Source organism: Chaetodon auriga, chromosome 12, assembly GCF_051107435.1.
Source record: "Chaetodon auriga isolate fChaAug3 chromosome 12, fChaAug3.hap1, whole genome shotgun sequence".
Taxonomy (NCBI): domain Eukaryota; kingdom Metazoa; phylum Chordata; class Actinopteri; order Chaetodontiformes; family Chaetodontidae; genus Chaetodon; species Chaetodon auriga.
In genome coordinates, this window is record NC_135085.1 from 13620816 (window position 1) to 13640401 (window position 19586).

The 19586-nt window shown below is 42.2% G+C and overlaps 1 protein-coding gene across 1 annotated transcript; it reads right to left on the minus strand.

Moving 5' to 3' along the window:
* Window positions 1–322: 322 nt before the first annotated feature.
* On the minus strand, window positions 323–13505 carry LOC143329253 (uncharacterized). The gene is made up of 30 exons (XM_076745063.1): window positions 13404–13505; window positions 12797–12862; window positions 12618–12645; window positions 12401–12453; window positions 11832–11915; window positions 11473–11547; window positions 11343–11387; window positions 10776–10839; window positions 10149–10253; window positions 9846–9914; window positions 8331–8419; window positions 7988–8171; window positions 7061–7279; window positions 6746–6910; window positions 6373–6572; window positions 6039–6182; window positions 5153–5331; window positions 4758–4821; window positions 4435–4509; window positions 4207–4324; window positions 3813–3920; window positions 3205–3333; window positions 2696–2803; window positions 2392–2547; window positions 2205–2312; window positions 1873–2004; window positions 1567–1683; window positions 1081–1269; window positions 665–948; window positions 323–583 (listed from the first exon to the last, which is right to left on the minus strand). Exons 1-30 carry the CDS (start codon window positions 13503–13505, stop codon window positions 323–325), a joined length of 3720 nt encoding a protein of 1239 aa, XP_076601178.1.
* Window positions 13506–19586: the final 6081 nt, after the last annotated feature.

Genomic DNA, 19586 nt, shown 5'->3' on the forward strand with positions numbered 1-19586 from the left:
TTCAGGATGATTTAGTCAGGATTTCAACACTACTCTTAAAAAGTGGATTATTACAAAATCTCAAGGTACAGCAGCAAGATGATCAATTATCAAACATTTTCACCATTAGAAATAGCACCTCATTTAAAATAATGACAGACAAAAGAGTCAAAACAGTGACAGCAAGAGTGTAAAAAAAAAGTTACTCAGATAAAGGTAACAGTGTAAAGCTTGCAAAGCGACACTTTTCTGCCATGAAATACAAAATATCTGTTATAACCCTGAGTAGTAATTAGAAAATGACTGGCTTGAAAGGGTTAAAGGTTACAGCTAAATGTGTCCTTTATTTTTGTCTGAGGCAAACATGACACTGACTGGCCCGGCTGCGCTGGCGGTCGGCTGCCTTGATGGTGCCAGGTCTTGGGATGACAAACTGCTCTGTCTGACTAATAGTAGTCAGCCAAAAACTGTAGAGGTTGGCAAAGTAGTGACAGGAACCACGCGCACCCTGGCACTCTATGAAGGGGTGAGTCCGGAAGTCCTTAAGACAGCTTCCAGAAGAAGTCAGAGACTGGCCACCACCTTCATCACCTGCCCCTGTGTGCTGAAGGGAAAAAGGCAGAAGTTCGGTAAGTTGGTGGCTTTTTCCTTTGATACACACAATCAAACTTTTTATCACTCTCACCAGGAGGAAAGAGTATCCCGTCCACAGACTCCTCCAGCCGGGCGGGCATGCAGGGACCGTGTGGTCCTGGCTGTGAAATGCCACTGCAGGCGAAACTGTCTCGCACACCACACAGCGACTGATGTGGGAATGAATCTCCTGGCCAAAGAGTGGCATCATGGGAATGGGAGCGGTGGTGGAGAGCCAATAGGATTTGTCATTGCGACTAGAGTAGTGACAGGCAGCTTTGTTGCAGTAGGAGAAAGGCATGGTGGAGAAAACAGGGAGGCAGGAGCCAGCCTGGCCTGCAGGGAGAGGAGGTAAAAGAGAAACAGGAAAAGGAGGGAGGGTTTTTTGTTAACCCTATAAACTCATGCACTGATGGATAAACTGCTTTCAAGACATCCACAGATGTGTCACTTTATGCTGACCCTTACCCAGATCTTGAGTGTGAGCCTTCTCTTGTCCCTCCAAGTAGACAAGACTGTAGCCCACCCAAAGCTGACTGCTGCCATCAGGGCATCGTGGCACCTCAACTGACTGGCTGTGGACAACCAGAAGGTAGCCTGACCTCAACACCCCCCTATGGCCTTGCTCACCTGGGTCTCCAGGTGGACCTGGGATACCTGGAGGACGGAGGGGTTGAACAAGTGGCAAGTGGGTGACATGGAGCAGGGACAAGAGTGAGGAAGAGACGAAGGAGACGTGAAGTGACATATTTAATGGTGACTGTCAGTTATCTAGACCGTTCTACATAAACTCAGTGTCTCATTTGAGTAGACTGTAACACCTCTGGCAGTTATCAGTCCGGTGGGGTTTCTTGTATACAACAGATAGATTTCATTTTGCCCGTCCTACCTTCCTAATCCTGAATTAAACAGTATAAAGACTGGGATTATTACATGACTGCTTCAATTACTCACCTTGAGCTCCGGTAAATCCTTGTTGACCAACATCTCCTGGGTCTCCAACAGGACCATTACGACCAACAGGACCTGGGGATCCAGGAGGGCCCACAGGCCCTACAGGACCCTTCTGTCCTGCAACACACGGATACAAACAGGGGAAAATATATACACATAGACACGCAGAGACAATAGTGAATGATAAAAAAACAAAAAAACACATGCACATATACATACAAAGGGAATATATTAAACTCTGTGTCTGCATATGTATATCTATGCGTGTATATACACAGAGAATACATTAGACTCTCTTGCCTTTACGTCCTGGAGTCCCAGGAGGACCCACATCGCCAGGGATTCCAACAGGTCCAGGGAAACCAGGTGGTCCTGGGAGTCCAATGATATACACCCCTGGGAGTCCATGGATGGAATCACCACGAGAACCTTTGGCACCTGGAAAAAATACAGTACATTTATTGCCAGATTTATTGTAGTAACATATAGCACAGTATTAAATATTAAATATAATACCCTTGACAGAATTTGTTAAAATTCACACACACACACACACACATGTCACTGTGTACTGTGAACAGTAAAGGCAAAATGTAAATAAAACTATAGGCATATCTCTTAGCAACAGTGCCATTCACCTATGTCTCCACGTGGGCCAGTTACACCCTTGCGACCAAAAGGACCAGGGGCGCCTCTCTGACCTTTGGGTCCTGGATATCCCCTGGGACCAGCAGGACCTCTCTCACCTATCAAAGTTCAGCAACATTTAGAGCACATTCAAGTGGATGTTAATACTGATGAAAGTGATCTTGCACTGTAATGTACCTTTTGGTCCTGTAATGCCAGGGTAGCTCTGAGATCCAGGAGGTCCTGGGAGGCCCTTATTTCCCATACGACCTGGTAACCCAGGGAGGCCAACTGGGCCTGGGTCTCCTTTGGATAAAATGCTGCCGCCTGGAGCACCTGGATCCCCAGGAGGACCTAAAATCACAAAATTCAGTTGTGGACCGAAAGATAAAAGGCAAAGATATCCACAAACGTGGTCATTTGCACAAAAATGTTTGTTCTTAAATGTAGCCACACCAAAATCGAAACAGGCAAGCACGTGCGCGCACACACACACACACACCTGGGGGTCCTGGGGGTCCTCCATATCCTATATCGCCGTCAGGTCCTGGCAAAGGTATACGGCATTCTTTGCCAGGGTAACCAGGTTCGCCTGGGAAACCAGGAAGACCTGAGGGAAGAAATCCAGAACAGCTTAATATCTCATCACAGAACACATGCTACACATAGGAGTGGAACAGTAACCACACTCGACAAAGGGACAGCGAGAAACAGCAAATAAAATGATAAACGAATGAGAAAAGTGAAATAAAATGATAACAAAAACACTTTCCAGTCTGAGTGACCATTGCAGACTACTGAATGGTAAGACATAATCACTGTATTCCTTTTACTTGGCTTAGACTGGGGGTGCTGTGAGGAGACAATAACTCAAAATGAGCTAAATTATATTTAAAACTGGGTTGAAAATCTAAAATAAAACTCAAAATGTTTGTCTCCAACTGTTCATTTCTCCTCCACCATTACACACAGATGCAGCACATTCACAATTGATAATAACAGATTTGATACCTGTGTCGCCAGGTGGGCCCCTCTGACCTTTAGGGCCAGGAAGGATGGCTCCTGGAGGTCCTGGGGAGCCCCTGTGGCCTTTCACTCCAGGAAAACCAATTGGTCCTGGAGGGCCAGGGATATCTATGCCTTGAGATGACAAATGAAAACACTTAAGTGAGTAAAATATCATAACATATTATGCTCCAATGTGTATTGAGAAATGATAAAATTCATTCATTTTAGCTTTTGCATGTTTTTGTATGATTTAAACACAGTTGAGCTGAAACTAAACTTCAACATGTCTGTTTAAAGCAATTTGTCAGTGTAAAATAGACAGAGAGTATGTTCTATTATGAACAAAAGATGTATACCATCAGAAACACTATGAAAGATAAAAAACATTTTTGAATCTCTCTTACCGCTTGCTCCTTTCATTCCTTGTGGACCTCTAAGCCCATCTAGTCCATCCAGACCTGGTAGTCCCTGGGGGCCTAACATAAATTTACAATATATCATTAGAATAGTCTTTTTTGGGTGGCTTCAGCACTCAGAAGTTACGTGCACCACCTAGATTTTTATTTTTGCCTATACAATGATGGCAGAAACACCTGACATTACATGAGTACCTGGAGGCCCATGTGGGCCAGGTGGGCCTGGTGGTCCCAAACCTCCATGATCCCCTGGAATACCTGGAACACCTGGACGACCTTGTGGGCCACGAGGACCGGGGTAGCCTATAGCGACACACGCGCATGTAAAAAAGCTCAAATCAACATCTATACTTAAACATCTCAATTCAACCTAAATTTGAAGATAGCAGAAAACTGCAGCTGATGTATTTATACTTTATGTACATTCATATTAAAGTAAGAGAGTTTTTTGCTATGAGAGAGCAAATTCTCCTGGTTACTACTGCAATGTCATGACAGTTCACAGGTTAACATCAGCAGTCTTCCTTCATTCTTCCACTTTTAAATCGATTGCTGCACTGTATATTAGTTCTCTCATTCAAATCTTCACTAGAAATCACCTGGTCCTCCTGGTATTCCTGGTTCACCGCGAACGCCTGGTTGTCCAGGCTGTCCTGGTCTTCCCAGACGGCCTGGGTCACCTGGATGTCCTGGACTTCCTCTGGGTGCTTGAGGGATTTATTATATGGACATACATTTATTTCCATTTATGAATCTACTTACTGTATACACATTTGATCAGATCTAGTCTGTTCAGTGTGGCAGTTTCCTGACTCACCACTGGGTCCATCCTCCCCTGGTTGTCCTTTGGGTCCAGGTTGACCAGGTTGTCCATAAGATGGTCCTGGCTCACCTGGAACAAATTTGGAAAGGTTTCATCAGGTTCAGTCCAGTTGAATGACACAGGTATGAAATCCTGAGAGACTGGGATTAATTGTTTTAAATACTTAAAGTTAGATGCATGTATTATAAGAATATGTCTCATTGTTTTGATAAACCAGATAAAATCATAAATGATTCAGTTCACTGTGGATTCACATCCTGTTGTATAAACATTCAAGATTCAGCTACAACACAAAACCTCTCTCTCTTCTGACTCACCCTTGGCTCCCGGAATTCCTGGTAAACCTGGGATGCCCGGATAACCTGTAGACCCTGGATCTCCCTTTAACAGACATCAACACATTCAAAGTTTTTAACATCACTTCTGAGACTGGTATATAATAAATTCTTTACAGTAAAGCCACAAATACATGTTTTCAAGAATAGATGATGACATGAGCAAACCATTACTAGCCTTAAACTTAAGACATGCCACAGTCCTCACAACGCAGTGTATGTGCAGCACATCATTTCTGAATATCCAACAGTCTGTAACGCAGACACACTGTGCTGTGAGGACTGTGGCATGTCTTAAGTTTAAGGCTAGCAATATTTTCCTTATGTCATCATCTATCCTCAAATTATGAAGACAATAAATTAGGTCTATTGTGTACCGGATCTCCAACATGTCCAATATATCCCCTTGAACCAGGGAAACCTTTGATTCCAGGGTACCCAGGAGGTCCTGGTGCACCCCCCCTGCCTGGAGGACCAGTGCTGCCTTTAAACCCTGGAGGACCATGCCGCCCATCAGGCCCTGAATCACCTGGCAGTCCCCTTTCGCCCTTTGAGCCTGTAAGTGTCAAAACAAAATAAAAATGATGTAATCCTATACTGTTGATCACAATCAATAATATGCCTGTGTAGTGAAGTGGCTGGGAATTAAAAAAACAACTTCTTGTTTTAAAAAGATATATAAGTGACAGCTGCATTGCCTGGAAGTCCTAGTTGTCCTAGTGGCCCCCTCCTTCCTGGAAGTCCTGCTGGGCCTTTTGTTACATTTGCAAGCCTTGATGGTCCTGGATATCCTGGTGGACCACGTAAACCTGGATGGAGCACAGACTTCAGATGACATGCTCTGATTCATCAAGTACACTGAAAGCGCAATTCAACAACCTTAACCGAAGAGCAACCATCTTATCTTATCTTTCTGCCTTCCTCATTCATCCTTATCTTGTGTCGTAGCTGTGTAGCCTGTCTGTATTAGAACTACTGTGGACAATTCTGTCAAGGCCAAGTGCTGTGACTATCCTATTTATGCCATATTTCTAGGTAAGCTGTTTTGAATTATTGATTTAAGTGTGCATTAATATTTTCTGAATATAATGTTCTGTGCATTACAACAAAATAATCCTTACAATATGCAACATGCCCACATAAAATGTGTTGTATGGGTTTTACTATGCTTGCAACACCTTTGAATCTGAGTGGTGATTACAGGTACAGGGACTGAGATATCTCTGACATTTTCAGACACATGGTATACGTACAGAGACTTACCTTTAATACCAGGAACTCCTGGGTATCCTGGTTCACCTGGGCGACCATTATAGCCTCTCTCTCCCTGTTTACCTCTGGGTCCCGAAGGTCCAGGGCGACCTGGTACACCCCTGGCCCCAGGCCTGCCAGGGTACCCTTTTTCACCTAGATAAATTTAAATGGAAGTTTCATTTAAATTAGGACAGACCAGTCTAGAGATATAAAGCTATAAATGTACATGTAACATAACATTTAGGCCAGATTTCTGTGTAGATTTTCTTTGGCAACTGGTCATTGACACCACTGGTGGTGGTGAGAAATGTGGTGATCAGGTGAAAAAAGAAGTTTTCTTCACAAGTTTCTTTCTGAGACAAGCCAGTTGTTCACCTTTCTGTCCTGGCCAGCCGTCTATTCCAGGATCTCCTGAAGAACCAGGGGTGCCTCTCGGTCCAGCTGGGCCGGGCAAACCGGGAGGGCCAGGGAAACCTTGTGGACCCCTCTGTCCACGACCAGGTGGACCCAAATCTCCCTTAGAACCCTTCTGACCAATATAGCCTGTGCAAAATTATAAGATTCAGTGAGAGAAATAATGTATATTCATGGACGATTAGTTGGTGGCCTCACAGCAAAATGTTCATGACCGTAATCTGGAATTAATCGTGACAACATTTTTAGGACATTCAGAGAGGAGACATCCATAATTTTACTTGCTGCTGCCATGTTCTCACCTGGTACTCCCCTCAATCCAGAGTTTCCTGGAGGTCCTGGAGGACCTTCAGGTGCCCGCAGGTCACATGTAGTGCAGGGTTGGCCTGGGGCACCAGTGTCCCCAGGGTCACCATTGTCTCCCGGCTCCCCTTTATATCCTGGACGTCCTGGTCGGCCTTGTGCACCTGTGATTCAGAGGCATCGGTGGTCATCCAACCCCAATGTAAAGAATGGGAAGTACACTGTAACTGCTTTCTGTGAGACAGGCAACATTATCTAAAGCCTAAGTTGTTGATTGGTTTGTCTGAGTTCACCTAAATATAACTGAAACTTACCTGTAGACCCTGGGTTTCCAGGAGTGCCACGAGGTCCGTTTGGACCCACAGCTCCAGGGCGGCCAGTGGGGCCCGGAGCACCCGGCCTGGCAGAAAGGACATCCCCTGGTGCACCCTTCCTGCCTGTGTGTCCTGGTGACCCAGGAGGGCCTTGAGGGCCATCAAGACTAATTCCGGGGGGACCAGGGTCACCTGGATATCCATTTACACCCGGAGGTCCTTTTACAAATAAGAGAGACCTATAAGCATATAAACCCTACTAATTGTAGAATTAATTCATTAACTAAAACTTTCCTACAGTGTGGATGCTTGATGATCCACAAACTTGAAATGAAAAAGATCTTTGTGTGTCATTTTCATCTTAAAATATTTTAGGGAGTCATTACCTGCCAGTCCTATCCCTCCAGTTACACCATCATCTCCTTTCATGCCTTTAAGGCCTGAATGTCCCCGAGGTCCCGGGGGACCGTCTCTTCCTGGTGCACCTGGAAACCCTACAATGGGCCAAAGAAATATTAAGGTTGACTTGCAACAATGGCTGACAATGTTTCAAGGGTCATAAGCCATGTTTATTTCATGACACATGGCCTCATTTGTATGACCAGTTCTTCTAATAGCTTTCATCACTCGTAGTAGTAACTGCATGGCCCATTTTATGTAACTTGACAGTGGTGAGATGTAACTTTTCTTTAGAAAAGTCAGATCAATAATCATTAATGCAGTGATGATTTTTCAAGACTTACCTGGTGAACCTCGCTCACCCTTAGGACCAGGTGATCCAATCTCGTCGTCAAAACAACATGTCCCACTTTCACCTGGTGGTGACACAAATACAGAATATTTCTTGAGCCTATGGTACCTTGCCTAATGTGGGAAGAGGGGCAATAACACCAACTGAGAATCCCTGAATTTAATCCAGAATCTGACCTGGAGGGCCAGGTCGTCCAGGAGTTCCCAGGGTGCCAGGTCGTCCCTGGTTTCCTTTCAGTCCAGGTAGCCCCTTTGAGCCTGGAAAACCAGGACCTGGGGGGCCTGGAAGCCCTGGAAACCCTTTGGGTCCAGCTACACCAGGGTGCCCTTTGGGACCAGGCAATCCCACATATCCAGTACCCTGCAAAAATGATATGATATCATAACTCCAGGACCAAAACAAGGTGTAGCAAAGTGGAACATTTGTACATGTACAGTATAATTAATCAGGTACAATTAAAAAGATTAATTACATCTGTTCCATAAATTACATTTACAGAGCTTAAATGTACACACTCACCGGTGGTCCAGGGTCTCCTGCAGGGCCAGGGGGGCCATCTCGTCCTGGCCTACTTGCTGGTCCAGGAGGACCAGGGTGTCCAGGGACTCCTTGGTTACCCTTGGCACCTTTCAACAACAAAAATAAATACCATAAATGTTTAATGGTTTATTTGGTATGGGAATGTATAAAACAGAGATCTTTAAATTCTCATTTGACAAAAAGCTCAAAGTTACCAACAGATAAATCATCTTACTTCAACTATTTTCAAGCTACTGTTGTACTGAGAAGAACATAAAACATTAATTATGTCTAGAATTGACTCATCCTCTGTAGAGCCAAGTATCTAAAATACCTATAAGACAAAACGTTGCTTGTATAACAAAACTGTGACAAATATTATAGGTTTTGGTGCTCACCTTTAACACCGACCACAAAAGAGTCACCTTTTTGACCCTTTTGTCCTTTTAAACCAGGAATTCCTTGAAAGCCCTGCAAGAAAACACACACTGTGTTTCTGTGGCCATAAAGAACAGACTTTTAAACACGTTTAAGAAAATTGCAATTAATAATATAGTTTGGGTCCTGCTGTCCTTACATCTGGTCCTCTTGAGCCCTCATCTCCGGTCAGGCCTGGGTCTCCCTTAAGTCCTTGAGGTCCAGGTAACCCTGGAGCTCCTGTATAACCAGGTGGACCAGGGGGACCTGCCTTTCCCCCACCTGCCCGACATTCACATTCCCCTTCACAACCTGTAGGAGACACACAGATGGCAAAAATGTATGACTGTGATGCAACACATTCATACTGCACAACTGTATATACTAAACTACCCAAACAATCTAATAGAATTATACTATAGAAAATCCCACATAAGCTATAGTATAATTCATCCTGTTTATTTAAGGTGCTATATATAAACAGGATGTTTTTCATGGGTCAGTAGACACAGAGAAGAACACACTCTCTGCTTTGAATCAACTAATGCCTCCAAACAGTTTAAGATCACCTTTAATTCCTTTCAGCCCTTTGTTTCCAGGAGATCCCTTGGGTCCTACATCACCAGGCTCCCCTGGGGAACCAGGGTCACAGTAGTAATCTGTAGACCAACCAGCCACAAGCATCGACCAACGTAAGTAAAAAATTTGTGCAAGTAGTTTTAACGCAATGGTGAGTATTAAAATTAGTGGACTTCTTTCATCTGAGGTCACTCACCTCCACATCCTGATTCGATTGCATCAAGATTACCACACAAACACACACGCGCACACACACGCACGCACACGCACACACACACACAAGCCAGAGGGTAAGTCTACATTCAAATAAACACGTGGAAAAACACATACAAGCTTACAATTATTAAAATAATGAAATTACATTTGTTAGATTAACTAACACATATAGGAAACTATTCTGAGTTTAATATGAAGGAGGACCAACTATACCTGGACGACCTGGCAGCCCTTTGACACCTTTAGGTCCACGGTGTCCTTTAGCTCCCTTTGGTCCAGGTAACGGGTTGATTTCAAAGTCACCATACCCTGGTTCTCCTTTGTAACCCTTGGGACCAGGTTGCCCTCGTGAACCAGGCAGGCCAGTCCCCTCTAAGAAGGTGTGAGAGAAGATGTGAAACGTTGGATCAAGACTGACATTTGCTAACTGTCAAAACACAGAAATCTGATGTAAAACAGAGAACAAAAGGTCTAGTCATCCTACAGCCAAGTAATGATTGCCAATATGAGTGGCAGAGGGCAGAGCGCAGTGAGCAATACACTTAGTGATATAATATCAGGGGTAATCTCAAAGTTAGACACCAGAGACAAAGACTGAACTCTGACCTGGGAGTGTTAACCCTGGTGGGCCAGGAGGTCCACGCACACCCATCAACCCAGGGTCACCTGGGAGTCCAGGAGTTCCAGGATATCCACTGTCACCTTTAGCACCTGAACCATACAGACAGAACCGTGAAAATGTCAGAGATGCTTGATTATTCTCAGAAAGTAATTGTGGTTTTTCACCAACTTTACAGGAATATTTTTTAGTCATCAATATACAAACAAAGCAGTGCTTTTTCATTTCAAGTGATATTGTGCCAAAAGCAGTGTATTTAGCCATATTTTGGTGAAAATATGACTGCTGAGAATATATAACTAGTGGAGAAGTGGATTGTGCTGCAGGAGTGGTCTGAGAAGCATCCATAGGTCATACCTTCCATACAGTTTGATGCTTTTTTAAAATCTGTTGTAACTGACATAATTCAAGGTGATTACAACTTACAGCTACACAACACATTTCACAGCCACCTTTCAACCCTCCAGTAGGTTCTGGCTGGAGTATGGAATCAGACTTTGATTCAAGAAGATTTTTCATTATCATATTTCAAATGAAAAATATACCATAAGATAGTACTACCGGTGACCACATGTAGCTCAGTGAGAAGAGCGTAGTTACTGGTGTGGTCTCACCTCTGACATCACTTCCATTATGATAGCGTACGGGACCGGGGTAACCTGCATCTCCTGGGTAACCCTGTTGGATGCAATGACAGACAGAAACCATAGCCATAAATGGAAAATGTCACTGATGTGTGTAATATTTCGAAAGATGAGAGGAGTGATCAAGGCTCGCTGGTCTTGCAAACATGATAAACCCAAAGAGCAACCACCAGAGGGCAGCAGACAAGAAAGCTGGTTTGTCTTCATTTTTTTCCCCTACATTTGAAGTGCACCTGTAATTGTAAGGATCCATGCCATCAGAATCAAATTGAGTCTTTCCCTCCCAGTAGCTCTAGGTTTTCAGTACAAAAAAAAAACTGACTTCTGTTTGCACCTGACATAAGCTGTCTAATTTTGGTCAAACTGTGATGCGGATCCCTTTGATGCTCAAGCTCACCTTTGGTCCAGTTCTTCCATTGAGACCTGGAAGTCCTGTCTCTCCACGTGAACCCTGAAAATGTATCAATGCATTTAATAAAAACAAATAGTCCAGGTATGGCAACATAAGTGAAGGCTTTTATCATATCACAGGTGTACCTCAGGTCCAGGTGTTCCATCTCTACCAGGAAATCCTGGAGGACCCTGAAGATGGAAACAATATGGTGAATACATGTGCACACACTGTGTTTGTCGAATAGCATGGTGCAGTCTTATTTAGGTCACCTACCCGAATTCCAGGAAAACCAAGGATTCCTTGCTCGCCTTTAGTTTCTAGAGCGTAGTAGTAGTCTCCTCTACTACCCTGATGAGGAAGAAAATGCAAATGAAATGCATTTCTTTAATTTCAAACATACCTGGATTGTAAAACATGGGATTAAACTCACGCTTCTGCCTTTTGGTCCACATGGCCCAGGAAGGCCTTGGTCTCCCTGAGAAGCAGAAAATAAAATAATGAACTCTGGCATGGAGAAGCAAGAGTTTGATTGTAAACCATAAAGACATGAATCAAGTTGGATTAATATAGATTTTTGTCATACCTAAAAATCTGCAGTCATGCATGAATAAAAACTAAATCTTTGCCTTCACCTTGTAACCTTTGGGTGGGAGAAATTCTGGAGGAAATTCTATGACTTCTTCTGGTCCTTGTAGGCCAGGTATGCCTTGTTCACCCTTGAATGCGGAATTAAAGCGGTTAAGACATTGACTGGGGGTTGTAAGTGGGATGCATCCATACATATGCACACACATATACCACAGATCACACACATCAACTGTCAAAGGACAAAACAGTTTCGTACATCGTCACCATAATCGCCTGCCAGTGATCCTCCAGGGTCGCCCTACATAACAACAAAAAGTTTAGTAAGGCTTTGTGTTTGTGTGGATGTGTATGTGTTTATGCATTTTTACAGTGTGCACTAGCAAAGGCTATGAAGCAGGTGACTCACTGGCTGTCCTCTTGCGCCTTTAGGTCCTTCCAAGCCCTAAATGGAATCACACACATACATTTTACACACAAAGCACTGAACTTCTTCTGTAATGTAGATCCTGAATATTAGTGACATAATATATTGCTGCAAACTGTGCATGTGCAGTCATTCACAGTCTTAAGGATAACCATTAAAAAAAATAAATTATATTAAATAGTGTTTCACCTCAAATCCAAGAGGGCCTGGAGGTCCTGGAGGGCCTGGAGGCCCAGTGCTTCCTTGCCTTGCCTGAGTTAGAAAAAAAATCACACAGTGTTAAAGAGACTGAACACAAGTTGAGTTAACTTAACTATAAACAGAAATTTGTAATATTTAATCCGTTCTTCATTTATTAGCACAATATACTGCTTCGCTGTCAGAACAAGAAAACATACGGGTCGACCACGTTCTCCCTGTCTTCCACGATCCCCCTGGAAAATGAAATGACGTGATGAGATGTGAAGAGGAGAATATTCAGAGACAGTGTGAATGGTAACTACTCAAACAGAAAGGTTTTGTGAAGTTTGGTGAAGCCCTGTCCATTATCCATTATCTGAGCATTTCCAGTCAAGGCGAACTTACAGGAAGTCCTGGGAGGGAAGCACCATACAAAGGTTCTCCTTTAGTTCCTTTAGGTCCAGGATATCCCTGAAAAGAAGAGAATGTTTACAGAAAACATATAATTCATGTCAGCAAATGAAATTAAAAGAGCAGATACAGTTTTTAGTGTTTGTATATTTTCACAAAACTCTGATCCAACTAAAACTTAATATCCAAAAATGTGGCAAAACCTTGAACTATGAACTATGAAAATGTTGATTTAAATGACTATTCTTACAATATCTGCAAATTGCATCTGCGGTATTAGATTTTTGCAATTTTTTTGAAATTGCTGGTAGGAGACAGGAGACAGACTCTCCCTCTCCCTCTCTCTCTCTCTCTCTCACCTACATATCCAACCACCATCCTTACTTAGCTCTGTGCTATCTGAACGTCACACTGGGTCTCGCACTGCCACTGAATGCTGCCACTGGACATAAATTGTGTGCTGCAGAACTCCTCCGTTTCATAGTGAGGCCTTATCGCTAAAGAAGGACATCTGAAGGTCTCACTCCTGACTGAATAATGGCTAACAGAAATATCCAAACAGGAGTTATACTCACTGGAGGCCCGTGGAGACCATCCAAACCAGGAACACCAGGAAAACCTGGTTGACCTCTTGTCCCATTACACCCATCCACTCCCGGCAAGCCAGGCTCGCCACCTGCTCCAATGTGGCCCTGAATAGCATAGTGCAGTTGTTGTGACGAAGTACAATTGCAATATAAGAAGTCACAATTATGACCACTTTGAGTCTTTACAACATTCATAGCTTCAGCCATGTATTGCATCTGTAATATTTCATAATTATATAGTGGTTAAGATGAACAACTTGAGTTTTTATCAAACACAAACACTTGAGTAGTGAAGAGGCAGCTGCATTAGGCATAGAGACACATCTACACTAATGTGTCCACTAGAGGGCACACCACACACATGCCTCAAATCACTGCACCATTTACTCCAATACTGCATCTTAAATGTATGCACCGGGTGGCTAAATAGTTGCCATGTGACATATTCACAACTGAAAAAGACTGTCTGATATTATCATCAACAATATATTCCAATTTCATTTTGGGAGATTGTGGAAAAATGAGCAAGAAGTATGTCAATCCCACAGTGCTTGGAGAGTTGGTGTAATCCCCTCAGAGGGTTACTCACCTATAAAGGATTATTACTGTCAGTGCAAGCTGTGTGTGTCTTTCTGTTTTGTTGATAAAAATTACAAAAACAGTGGTTTACTCACTAATGAACCATCATTACCAGGAAAACCAGGAACGCCGGTCTGGCCCTGAAATATAAAACATAAGGGGACCATTCATTCATTAAAGATTTAGATTGCATTACCTCCACCCCCACCCGTTGTTTTTTCTCTATCTCTGGCAACAGATTATTTTTGATATGTTTAATAATTCAGACTTATTGTGATTACTTGCATGCAGTATCTGATTTTCTTCCTGTCTGTTTCTTTCTTTGACACAATACACACACACACACACACACACACACACACAATATACACTTGAACATGCACACTAACACGGGCTCCTTTGGGCCCATCTGGGCCATGCCATCCCTCTGCTCCCCTCCTGCCTTTCTCTCCAGGTAGCCCGTCACGTCCCCTTGGTCCCATCAGTCCTCGCTGGCCTTGCGGGCCTGGCTGCCCTGGGGGACCCTACAGAGAGAAAAGTAATTTATGTACAGCTTTAATTAGACTGTTGTTGTGACTTTTATTGACCTCTATCAGCGACCAATGAATCGGAATAGGTTGTTTCTTTGTCATTTACTTTTTTGACTTTAGTCTCTGCATTCTAATACAAAAAGCTATTTGGTGCAACACTGGACTAGTCAAAGCATGAAATCTAATACTCTATCTCGATGTAATTTCTGGTTCCTAATTTTCAAATTTTTTCTTTTTTTCTGCTGCTAATCTTGCAAACCATTCCTAATCGAGAGAGAGAACATGTGGTAATTTGGGGGAAAGCACAATTAATATGAATGTTTTTGATTAATATCTTTCTAATGAACAAAATCAACTAAAATTCAAAATAACAACCTTACAACTGACAGTAATTAAAGATAACTTTCCAATGCATAACGACATGAGAAGACAGAGTTCATACCCGTGCACCTTTGGCAGGAAGACACTGACATACAGAGCAGTCTCTCCCTTGACATGGCTCGTCAATCCCTCCCTGAAACAACAAAGTGAGACGAACCACAGTCCTTAAATGCATTTATGTAGTAGCATCATGAGTATATCATACTGCAATTGAGGGAGTGATGGAGAGTGCCTGAGGCTGTGTGTGTATATGTGTGTGTGTCCAAGCACAGCATATTCTCGAAAGGGGTCAGAAGACATCAGCAGGCACATCAGATAAGGTTGTGGTTTAGGTGTATCTGCCGTTCCTGCGTATTTTACAGCTCTGAGAATTAGCCGTGGGAATTAATATTTCCCTGTAGAGACGGGACAGTCCTGATTAGACCGATTTAAACAAATCAGTGTTCTCACATAGACTTGGGTAAATAATGAGAGCTCTGACCTTGATGAGAAAGAAAGCTCACTGCCTTTCACCATTCACATAAAGTACTAACATCTCGCTGAAAATCCACACCTCCAGATGCCAAGTATTCCCACTGATACTGTTACAGTGCAGAGACATCTGTGTCACAAACATTCAGTACTGTTTTCTCAAAGCTTACTAAATATTTGGATAAGTTTATGGCGGTGAAATTGAGTTCTACCGCACATCTGTTGGCCCACTGTCTCTTTAGATCCAAACATTCATGGCTATCTTTCACAGCAGTCACAAAAACATTCAACAGTTGGCTATGTCCTGGACATGCCATTGGGATTCAGTACATTAGCCAAATTGGGAACATTTTGTGTAGTAGAAACACTGGCAGGTCTCCATTGCAACATACCGTAGCAGCTAAACAACAATTAGCGTTAAGCTCTTGTTTTGTAGTCTATGGTTAAGCTACTTTTTTCTGAAAACTGAAAGCCAAACAAATTATTAAATGTTTACAAACGTGAGACTGTTCTCGCAACATGGACTGACAGACCAGTACAGGTATGTGTGATGGTTCCTCGAAGATAAAACAACGTTACCATTTACATTTTTCCGTTAGCTGGTATCTGAAGCACCACTATTGTTATTGATCTAACTATCTATATCGTTAGGTGGCAGCATTTAGGTAGAAAATGTTTAGGCCAAAATAGCGAATACCTGAGAGTCACAGCTTGAAGCTACAACTACTACTGTCGCGGCATTAAGGATTTAGCCATTATGCTAACATTAACAGGTTACGTTGCAGCACGTAAACACGCAATGTAATTAATTTGGCGCTGCCTATTGGACAAAAGTAAGATACCTATCTGACCAATGGTAGGCCGGTGTTGTGTCGAAGTCCGGCGTCAGGAAATGAGAACCCGGTAGTGGGAAATGAGACGTTAACTGCTCGGCTTCCTTAATTTTGTGCAGTATCTTGCGCTATAAATGAATTAATTTCTTGACTTTTGCTTTCGTGTTTTCGTTTGGATAAGGAGAAGAAAATATATAAAATCTCAGAAATACCTGTATCTTTTTGCTTAGCTACGATTGGACACTCTGTAGTTGGCGGAGGGGTTTAACGTATAAGGTCAACAGGAGCAAGAAAACAATAGTACTTTTGAAAACTAGCTTGATACTATGCCGTGATTGGTTGCAAGATAATTGTCTCTGGTTTCTAGCTGTTAATATACTAACAGTTTATTAGAAAAGTCACTTGTTCCAACTCAGCCAATATATTAGCAGTCAGTTTATCAGTCCAGCTGTAGTATACCGTATTTGTTTACTGTAAGAGCTCTAAGCAGTTCTATACACTGTGCAGAAATTGTAATTTACATGGGTACAAATAATATAAACACTTTGAGAGCAGCATATGCTGTTTCCAGGTGCATCAAGTATGTAAAAGAATTTTGCCGGGAAATTCACATTGGGTCAGGGAGAATGTAAGACCTCTGCTGTGTACACATCTGCCATACAGAAAGCTATGCATATACACTGATGTAGAGTGTATTGAGACCATCAGGTTTGGGACCACCTTGGCACTGATGGATTGTTGTTTGTGACAGGTCTAAACTACATTCCTGGCTACTGTACAGCAGCAACAGCAGTGTTTATAAAACTTAAGTTTAAATTAAACTTTATAGTTGCACACAAGAGTCCAGTAAATGTTGAATCCCCTGTTGCTCAGCGTGTGCCATAGAAGTGTCGATGCAACTCTATGGTAAGGTTTGAGGCTGTTTTACTGAACTGCGCTACAGTTTTTTGTCCACCTCATTTACATAAATGAGCACCTTTGAACAACAAAACTCAACATGATAACTGTCACGATGCAGTACTGTATCTACTGTAATAAACTTGTAATTCAGCATGTATTATAAGGTGGTTGTGGTATTGTTCTCCACATGTAAATGAGGTGACATAATATTGGAAACATCTGTTAGTGCAATACAGTACAACACAACATCCTTACAAAAAATCTTCTCAGCAGAATCTGAACATTCTAAGAAAGCTCATGTTCATATAGGGTGCAGGGCTGTTTCATCGAAGGTACATGTGTCACCCAGTGTACTTTAAAAGCATGTTTAGACAATTGAGGAGCTAGTCCTCTAAATAAGTTGAACATAGTCATATTCTTTCTACTGAAAAAGTCTTGGCTTAATGCATATGTTACTACATTTTAATCCTGAGTTTATTGAAAACAAAATCTGGAACAAATCACTGGATGCTCTTTTGGGCAATAGGTCATATAGCACAGCATGTTTGTATATATTACTTTATTTGTAGTGTACTTTTCTTGAAATGATTAATTACAAGGTTTTTAGATTTAAAAGTTGTGATTTTTGTTTTAATTCAAATGTGTATGTAGTTCAAACTTAAAAAGGAAAGTCTTACTGCACTGAGCTGCTGCACCAAGACGACCAGGACAAGGATCCACCTGTGAATACAACAGTGGTAATGAATGAACTGTGGTCTGATTTAGGTTCAGCTAGTCTACAGGATGCCTTTACACAACTACAAATGCCTGCCACGAAAACTGAATGACAAAAAGAGTGTGTGCAGTGAAAGTGAAACATGCATACTACCAAACACATGATTCATGAAAATTCAATTTGAAGCAGAAAAAAAAAGCAGGTCAGCTTGTTAAATCAGTACATATTAGCTTACAATGTGTTACTCTTTTGTGCAGGAAAATTGAAACTCCACCGTCCTTACAAAAAGGAAAGCAACAGGAATGTTGTCTACACAACAATCACACTGCAGGTGATACCACAATCTGTGAATGTGTGTGTGTCTCAGGGGAGGTCAGTCAGCAGAGTCGACGTGTTGGAATTCAAGTGTGCAGATGTGTTGAACATCAGAGTAAACAGGCAAGAAGTGTGTTTGTCCTCAGGTAAATACTGTGCGTTTACAAAGCAGGGAATCTGAATTCCATCAGTGCTTATAAGACATACCTTATAAATGTTTACAGTTCTTTATTTTTAATGTATCAGGGTTCAGTGACATGTACAGCATATATACAGTATATCCTGCAGATGAAAGTATTTCTTTAAAGAGATCAGTTTTTCACAAAATATTATATAAGTAACAAAAACATTGTGTCTTTCTGTACTAAAACCTTAATTTTTTGTACTATTTCTGATGTGGGCATATATGAGGAAACCATGCAATAGAGTTGTCACAAAAAGTTCTCCACTGATACTGAGACTCTTGTTCCGACACGTGGACACTATACAGTACATTAAAATAAAATCTCCACATCTGACCATTGGATTATATCTGTATATAGCATATGCTCTTTATACTGTGAACTTTCTTTGTCAATATATTGCACATTCCCTCCCCTTTGTTTCAGATGCTGTGCAGCTCTTTTCATTTTATGAACAGTTATGTTTTATATCTGCAATTCTGTTTTATTGCTAATGAATTACTATGAATATTGTTGCAGTGGGACTCACCTGAGAGGACACATAGTCACAGGAGTAACTGACGATCCCATCTCTTGTGTTATCAGTCCACTTAACAGGTGAGTGTTGGCCTCAGTGCTGCCCCCTGTGGTGGAGAAAATGAAAGATGAAACACCAAAGACACCTGGGTCAGTATGTGACAGTAAAGAATATCATCCTTTGAGCTAAAATGTACATGCAATTGTCATCAAAAATATCAATACGCTACTGATAAAGACAGTGTTGTTGCTGTCCTCCCACACAGGTCATCTCAGCCATAAAAGTTTACACCACATGAAGTCTGTAGGTAACAGTCCATCATTCACGTAAAACAACTTTTAAAACTCACCCAAATTCAGAAGCTGGCATTAGTCTTCATGAACACCTTAAGAGCATCCCAAGCAGGATAATCTCTGGCAAGATTCAAACTAATCTCCTGCCTCCGTATCAGTAAAAACCAAACAGACTAACTGCCACTGTTTGGAAGTTTTGGGAATGAAAAGAGGAGAAGGAGGATGATTGGGGTTGACCACATGAGTGAGCTCAGACCGGCCCCCTCTTCAGGGTCAAGTTAAACAACATTTATGGGATGTCCTGCCTGTCAAGGCACTTGAAACCCAGACAGAGAATGTTAATTCAACTGAAGCCATAACCCATAGTACAGCTGTGGATGGATGTAATGTGAAGGCTGGTTGTTGAGGAGGACGCTCAGAAAGACATCTGGGTATATGTGCATAGCCCTGAGCGTTTGATGTAACTGGAGCAAGAAAAGCC

Bases quoted from the DNA above. Each gene is read 5' to 3' on its own strand.
- LOC143329253 (XM_076745063.1), bottom strand. From the start codon at position 13,505: ATGCTATTCAGGGCCACATTGGAGCAGGTGGCGAGCCTGGCTTGCCGG. The intron at 10,254-10,775 runs GTGAGACCACAC...TGTATGGTTCAG, and splicing joins TAATGGAAGTGATGTCAGAG to GTGCTAAAGGTGACAGTGGA. The intron at 949-1,080 runs GTAAGGGTCAGC...CTCTCCCTGCAG, and splicing joins GGCTCACACTCAAGATCTGG to GCCAGGCTGGCTCCTGCCTC.